Source organism: Stegostoma tigrinum, chromosome 33 (assembly GCF_030684315.1).
Source record: "Stegostoma tigrinum isolate sSteTig4 chromosome 33, sSteTig4.hap1, whole genome shotgun sequence".
Lineage (NCBI taxonomy): Eukaryota > Metazoa > Chordata > Chondrichthyes > Orectolobiformes > Stegostomatidae > Stegostoma > Stegostoma tigrinum.
This window is the reverse complement of record NC_081386.1, coordinates 17398292-17406756: the sequence shown is the minus strand read 5'-3', so window position 1 is coordinate 17406756 and position 8465 is coordinate 17398292. Positions and strand designations below refer to the sequence as shown.

Sequence of the window (8465 nt, the reverse complement as noted above, 5' to 3'; positions counted from 1 at the left end):
GAACTGATTATTTTAGTAGGATCAAGACATAATTTTCAGCTTTCCATACTGCCGTAAACTTTTAAATTAATTCATTGTCATCGGTGTTCCTGTTAAGATCAGTCTGTTGCTGGTCTTGATCTATTAAAATACCCCTACATCATGTTTTATGGTCTGAAGCAGAGGAGAAAAATCAGACAGGATTGCCAAGTATTACTGTCTATGCTTAATTAACATACATGGATATTTGGTCAATGACAATAGTTTAACTAAATCTGTCCAGAAAGCTACATATATGAAAGTGGAGGACACTGAAAAATAGCTGCAACAAAATAAAAAATCACCACAGGAAACTAAGATAGAAAACTTGTAAGTTAAAATACCCAAACTGATGTGTTTTTGTTTTAAACCTATAGTAACAGCCTTATACCCCACAGGCCTCAAAGTACTAAGCCATTAAATATGCAATTTAGATTCTTATTAATCTTATCTCATGCTTATTTCAAGTACTTCAAGACACTTTTTGCATTAAAAAGTTGGAATTGTTCAAAAAAGTAGTTATATTGAAATAATTCCAAACACAAGTATCATTGCAAGAAATGTGTTTTTATTTTAGTTTAATGTTTTACAATTTTCACAGCCTTCTGCTACAACAGAAGTCTTTGCACTAATTGGTACCAAATAAATTAAAGACATTTGACCAAAGTTGAATGTTCCAATGTAACATGATTCCAGTAATGTTTCACTTGTCAAACTGCAAATAAAGCCACATTTTACTCTTTTTGATGGTTTTCTAGGCACTAATGGGTGTACAGTTCAGCTGGTAAAGCTGATTTGGTCACAGTATACCATTTCCTAAAATTTCTTGCACAAATTTACAAGAGACTATTCCGATACCACTCACTGCTTAGCATTTCGTGCTCAATCTATGCCAAACACAGCAAAAGCTCTGCAATGCGACATGGGCTAATAGATTTGTCAGTTTTAAGGTGTAAACATCAATAATTCTACAATTGTAAAATGGACAGTGGTTTTGAACAACTCTGACACCCAAATCCCTAAACTGATATTCTCTCATTTGTACACCTGGTTCCATGTTAAACATTTTTGTTCATTGTTTTCCCCCTGTTTGCAAACATGTTGCTGCTTCCTATTTTAAGATTTCAAAAACCTAGAAATTCTGTTAGCCAAATATTTTTCAATTGCTCCTCCTTGAAGTTCAGATAACTCTCAATATATTGCAAATGAATAAAATAAAATAAAATAAAATACATACAAAGCATTAAATCTAACATTGTGGGTTTACTTGCAAAAGTGGAACGTGGGAATTGTTATGGCACAATATGCTGCTATCTTCAATTTTTTCCCAAAGTGGATGTGTGTAACAAAATGCAGATACCAACAATTCACTACGCTCTCAACCTTTAATTAACATCAAAAACATGAACTCAAAGTCTCTGTTCCACAGAAAGCTTTTCTTTGCAATTACTTCTTATTGTGTCTGTCCCAATTTTTGTGCCACCTAAGAAAGTCGGACAGGAGATTGTCGAAACTCACATGATCCACTCCAACAAGTACATAACACACCTCAAGGCAGTATGCTACATACATGTTTGGTCACAAAAAATAAAAAGGAATTTAAATGTTTTGAATCCAAAACTTCCAAAAGGCAATAACTTCTAAAAGTGCAGGACTTGCAACAAAACAAGCAACAAATATTATGGTTGCTGTAATCCAGAAAATACTTAAAACAAGGTACATAGAGCAGACTTGAAACATGTACATCATATTTCACAATGCATATTTTTTTTAAAAATCACAAGTATTTTGGTAAATGACAAGTCTCAAAGACCCTGAAATAAACTGAAAAGTAAAACTAAAATAATTGAAAGTAACAAATACTGTTCTGCACGTTGCTTTTCCATTGCTATTGATAGTCAAATACACAAGCATTATGTTGCTAACTTTATTATGCATTATGATAGAGATATTTGTGATAACCCTCGACCCAAAAGGTGCTGCAAGAGATTAAATCTCTGAGAAAATGAGGTTGATGTGGTTAAAATATCTGGTCAGTGTTTTAATGTACCACGTCAAATGGCAACATATAGCTTCTTCGGAAATGAAAAGATTTGGTCAATTTTGAGCTTTCATGCACCAAATTTCAACAAAGCATTCAGAACCTGTATTCTGAATATAATTCACGAAATCTGCTTTGCAGAATAGCTTAATTGTAACCATTCCTTATAAATGGGCAAACACAGAACAAAATGATATTTAAAGCATATTTGGTCCAGAACGTGACTTCTGGCATCCTTCTTAGCTGTCCTTATACAGAGCATGAAAAATAGTCAATTGCACATACTGGATTACTAAGGTACTGGATATACCCATAAGCAGAGTTGCACTTGCTACACAAGACTCTCATCTCAGTCTCCACTTTGAGTCTGTTACAGATTTGAACACAGTTGCCCAATTTTGCAATGGACTCCTAAGATGTTTTTTATTGGTAGGCAATTGTACAACACTTTCAGTACCAGTCTGGTTTAGGTATTTAATATATGTTCTTGAAAATTTACAACAAAATCTTGTGTAGAAATGCTAGTCTAGGATTGCAAATAATTAGATCTATACATATTTTCTGGTGCCTTTAATATCAATATATTTTAATGAGACAAATACAACTTTACAATAGAATGGGTGAACAGTTACTGCAGGACCTAGTAAAATTATCATGCATTACAGATGTCAGCTAATCCACAACACAGCCAGGTCATTCAAAGCAAGTCCCTCAAACAATCTTGTTCACTATACCTGCTCTGGTTAAAGAACTTCCTAATAAAAGGAAATTTCTAAGTGCAATACGATTCCTTCAAAAACCATTAAAAAATTGTTTGGGTTGCCGATCTTGAAATAATTTAAAATGATTTCATAATGAATAAATATGCCTAAGTAAACAGGTTTAATGTTTTTATTTCCCCTCCCACCATCTCAGTTACCAAAAGGTTGCAACATGTCCTCTCTGCTTCCCTATATGTATAACTGCTTCAAGCACTCTTAACTGAGGGTGCTCTTTTAGAGGTATTCAAATAAATAAACTGGTCAATGTATTAAAATCCACAAAAACAGCTACATTATTAGAAAGATGATCATAATCTAAAGTGGACCTAAACAGTATAAAAATGAACCTTCAGACAGTATTCCTTCAAACTTCAACATCACCAATTTAGTGTTTGCTTACATGTTTCAGCAGCCACATCTCAACGAACAACACATGCACAGCATCTTACCACCATATCAAAATGTATCGCATAAACCACAAGGAGCAAAGTTACGTTTCTATCATGTTATAATTTCACCATTTGGGGATACTGGTCCCATTTAGAAACACAACCTAGTAACTGCTTGACTGAGTAATTTTGAAGACATTAAAAAAAAATAGCCTGTAATGACAAGGTAAATCAGTTATCAGAAAGAATGTTGCTGTTAATGTATTGAGCAGAGCACAAGGTTTCAACAACAGGAGTTGGGCCTTCCATATCTTATTTTTAAAAAACTGACGACTTTATTGTTAAAGCACTACCTTTCTCAAAATAGTGTATTCACTTGTAATTTTGTTTACCTAACTTGCTGATACCTTACATTCCTAATCTCTGCTTTCACACATTTCCACAAAATTGATTATTGTCAGAAAAATTTTAAATTCCTTCAAAAAAAAGCACATTCAGTTAAAGAAAACTTGAAGCAAGAGATACCATTATTAAATGTTAACCTGTCTCCGTGCATTCCTTCAGATTAGTACAGCTCAAAATAAAACCAGCTCATGAAAAAGTGTCAATTGGACAAAATGTTGTCTAACTTCTACATGTGTATCTCAAAATTTGTGTCTTCATATCTTTAAGCCATTGCATGAAAGACCATTTTTATTTGTTTTGTCTTTGTTTTGTGCAATTCACTGGGGTGATCAGTTCGAGTAGCACTTAATGAAAGCTAAAATAAAAATCTAGCTATTGTCACTTACTGTGAGCATTAAAACTAAACATACCGTGAACTGCCCTTGACCTGTAATAAAAATGAGGCAGTATTAGCCAAGATAGCTTATTAGCTGATTGTATTAATTAATGCAAGTGATGTAGAAAACAAGCATTGTGATTTCACTGTTAACACGTAAAGGTGCTTCTTTTATGTTTTCAACAATGATTTACGTTAAATGAAATGTAACTGCATCAATCAATGCCATAGAAACTCCGTTGAGAATATAGTGCATTGTGCAACATTGAACTAAGTTTGGCCGACTGTATTAAAGAAGTCATCCCTTCGCTTCTCAAAGTGTCAACAATTCAGGATCAGGCACAGGCGGCATATCATCTTTTAAGGGTTATGCACTTAGTTTCTGGTAAACTCCAACCCCCCATCATAAGAGAATGCACTTGTCCTTTTCTTTTTCCTTTGTTTCCTTGCGCTGTTTCCGTTCAGTGCCCCCAAGCTGTTTGCCAGCAGCTGCTGCCTGCGATTGTTGACCTTCCTGGAATTTGAGGGGAAAATATACTGAATCTTAAATCATAATAACTGAATGATAAAAAGGAACAGTAATTTTAGGATGACACTGCACCTGCATCTACAGACAGGGTTTTAACTGCTACTGTAACCAAGTTTTCAAACTGCTACATCATAGGTTTTGCCGTTCTTGGAAAAGAGACCTTCCAGCCCATGAAAGCATTCTGAAGAAGTCATACACTCAAAACATTAACTGTTTCTATCTCCACAGATGCTACAAGACCTGAGTTTGTCCAACATTGTGTTTGTTTTATTGAAAGAATACTGCTGTTTTGGCAGATGACCTTGTTGTTGATGGTAGTTATGGAGAACACAGTGGTCAAAATGACTTTCCAACAGTAAGGGAAAAGTTAAAAATGATTCTTAAAATAATGATATTCTTTCAACATCTGATCTGTTCCCAACCTCGCTGGGAGCTGTTACGTAATATAAGCTAATTAAAATGGATCTACATAGAATTCCCAGAGTGAGACAAGCCTTTCGGAAGATGTGAATAATTGTCCACATCAATATTTAATTAACTTCCTCATTTTCAAATTCAAACAAAACCTTTTTCCTAAGAAACGAACCTGAATTTCCTTAATCTTTCACAAAATGTTGGTAGATTTTAAGGAATCAAGTTTGCTGCTCACCACGCAGGGTCAACAATATCCTTCCTCAAATTAGGTGACCAGAACTGCACAAAGTGATTTCAGGTCACATTTCATTACCTGGCTTTGAGCTGCAGCTGCCTGTTCCTGTTCATGATAGAACTGGGATGCTCGTCTGTCTTCTTCTTCCTGCAGTTTTTTTGCGAGTTCAAGATCACTTATTCCTTCTGGAATCTGCTCCCAGGATAAGTCCTGGCTTTGCTGCTCCTGCTGTAAGGACAAGGCCATCAAATAGTCCTGAGAGAAGAAATAACGTCCAATCAGGAAATCCCTAGATTAGGGATCAGTCATTAACCTTGAAATGTACATACATACTGAAAAGATAAAACATGCCTTAAAGTTTTGAAAACTTAAAAGAATTATTGTGCATGGGATATTATACATGATTTCAAAGTCATTACTTTAACGTTAAAATGGAATAGCACAAAGAATTCCTGAATGCCCTTATTTGTACACCTTTCTCCTTGAGATTTTATACTTGAATCAGAATCCTTTATAAATTTAAGCTTTGGAATTTCTTTGATCAGGTATCTAAATGTTCACAATAGTTTTGGGATTTGCAGAAATATTCAGATGGTTACTTATGAAACCATAAAATGAACAGGCTGGAATTTTGATCATTAAGTGCAAAAACTGAAGCTACCATTTGCCCTTTCTAATCCCCCTCCTGAAACTTTGCCCCTGAAAGATTAAACAGATCAACTCATTAGCTTTTCACGCATTTCAAGAGATAAACCAGAGTTCCAATTTAAGAGAGCCAAGTGACGCTAATGATTAGAGGAAAATTCCTCTGCCCCATGAAGCAGAAGACAGAAGCTAGAAGTTGCAGTAAAACCAGTTGTTATCTCCTTCAGTTTCACATCTTGCACATGCCTTTTCCAATAGGTTTCTCTTTTACTTCAATTGTACCGCTGGCCATTCAGCCAGAATAACCAGAACGCAGTTTGAAACTTTTGCTGCATTCCTGTTATCCTGCTATCTGTTTAATTTCAAGACAATTTTTACCAGCATATCCTCGGCTCCCAAGTCTAAGATTTTCCTTCTATTTTGCAACCATATCTGTTTTGTTCTTCAATGCTAAGTGCTGGAGTCAAAATGCTGCATCATTAAATCAATGATTGTCCCTTCCTTGGAGCCAACAAACACAGCTTCACATCCCACCTGCCCCAAGAAGGTGCTGTAAAACAGCTTAGCAAAATGATTAAAAATACCTTGAGCACATGGTTGTGTTCCATGCCTTAAAATTTTAGGGGTGTCAGGGTGGCTCAGTGGTAAGCACTGCTGCCTCATCGTGCCAGGGGCCTGGGTTCGATTCACCCTTGGGCCACTGTCTGTGCGGAGATTGCATGTTCTCCCCATGTCTGCATGGGTTTCCTCCCACAGTCCAAAATATGTGCAAGCTAGGTTGTCTGGCCATGCTAAATTGCCCAGAGTGTTCAGGAATGTGTAGATTAGGTGGATTTGGGGAATGGGTCTGGGTGGGATGCTCTGAGGGTCAGTGTGGACTTGTTGCCACACTGGAGGCAATCTACAAATCTATGGATAAGACATTTAAGCTCATGTGTAGTCAAATTAGCTAGTAATGGACATTCTTGTTCTTTACAGGTTTACCTGATCTATTTGATCCTGCTGTCCTTTGTACACAGTTTCTGGGTCAGATGGAGGTCTCAGGTGAAATTCAGAGTCACAGAAATTGCCATCTCCGTCCACATTGTGTAAACTCTCCCAGACCACTTTCTCTTCTGTAAGAAAACCCTGGTCCGTCACCAGTAGATACAGCTGGCCCTATCACAGGACAAATATGAAACACAAATTAAACTTCATTTTAGTCAGACTTCTTTCTGAACAAACAACAAAAATCTGAAATGTTTAGTTCGGCAAGTTAAATTCATTCATTAATAATAGTCCGTAAGGATTTTCAAATGTTAAAAAATGTCTAAGTCCTGGGACATAACCAACATTCTGAATAAAATCAAAAATTGTTGCCTGTGTTAAGGAAACTACTTTTGAAAATAAATCTAGCCTTGTATAGTAATATTGCTGTTGTGGGACACTAAGCTGAGGTGTGAATCATAAATCTAAATATCCCAATGTCCTTTCTAAAGTTCAAGAATGAGAAATTGTACAATGCAGTAGGTCAGTGCCATGTTTTCATCCAGGAAACTCAAATCATTCCATACAGTCTCTCCTTACAACTGCCAAGAAAAACATTAGAGTCATAACAATCCCAGGCATTTTGTAGATGAAATCCATAAACCTCTCAGAATTCAAAGATTACAATGAGGCAGAGTTACAAAATGCTCTGGTGCACCGGGTATTCTTTCAAGGTTAGAGCAGAACATAGCGACAAATGCCAGTACTATCTGCCAAACTCTCAACCTGTACCACCCAAAAGTACAAGGGCAGCAGATGCAGTTGGTGTTCCAACACAAGTTCCCCTCAAAGACAGACACCATCCTGACTTGGAATTATATTGCCATTTCTTCAGTGTCACTGGGTCAAATCATGAACCTCCCTAACAGCATAATAGCTGTACCTACACCACATGGACTGCAACATTTCAAGATGACAACCGGTTTCTGTGGGGAACATTTGGCTAGGCTAACGTTTATTGCCCAACTCTATGACACATCAAATCCTCTGCACTAAGTAGTCAATGATTATTCCCTAACTGCACATAAAATGAAATGTCATTGCTGACATTTTGACCATGTAATTTGACAACTGAAAGCGAGCCATTACGTCAACTCTCAGGCATAAAACAGGAGTCTTTGAAAAGAAATTCACACATTATTTTCACTCTATTAAACTTGTTAACTTTTCACCAGTTTTGTTTAGCATACTTTTATATATGCACTTGAGAAAACACTATAGAAGCTGCATGATAGGTATTTTTACACAATGAACGGGTAATGTCAATGAACTTGGTTAATAAGAGTGTACACACACACACACGCATACACATCAATATTAATCTCTTAATCAGTTTCCTCCTTTTGTGCAATAATCAGAAGATTTCAGTTTGGAAGAAAACAAGAGCAACATTTCTTGATAAAGGAATGGAGATGTATTAGGCCCTGGGATGCTGCTTGGCCTGCTGTGTTCATCCGGCCTCATATTTTATTGTCATGTATTAGGCCATTTTAGGAACTAACACTTTATTTATGGGAAAGATGAATTACAGTTTAAAAAGATGATGTTTCACAGCCATTGCAAAGTCGGAAGTGTATGAGTATGCAAGCAACATAGCTTTGCTCTGAAAGAATGTGGTTCCTAGTT

The 8465-nt window shown here is 36.2% G+C and overlaps 1 protein-coding gene across 2 annotated transcripts in view; it reads right to left on the bottom strand.

Annotated features, from left to right (window-relative positions):
• Positions 1–569: 569 nt before the first annotated feature.
• The window catches only part of mindy2 (MINDY lysine 48 deubiquitinase 2), a 33172-nt gene continuing 25276 nt past the window's right edge, over positions 570–8465 (bottom strand). The window contains exons 7-9 of one of the 2 annotated variants that reach the window (XM_048562929.2): positions 6798–6971; positions 5247–5423; positions 570–4504 (exon numbers count right to left, since the gene is read on the bottom strand). In XM_048562929.2, coding sequence (XP_048418886.2) covers positions 4394–4504; positions 5247–5423; positions 6798–6971 — 462 coding nt within the window. In that variant the 3' untranslated portion in view covers positions 570–4393. The remainder of the gene's footprint in view (positions 4505–5246; positions 5424–6797; positions 6972–8465) is intronic. The other variant, XM_048562930.2, reaches the window with a different exon arrangement.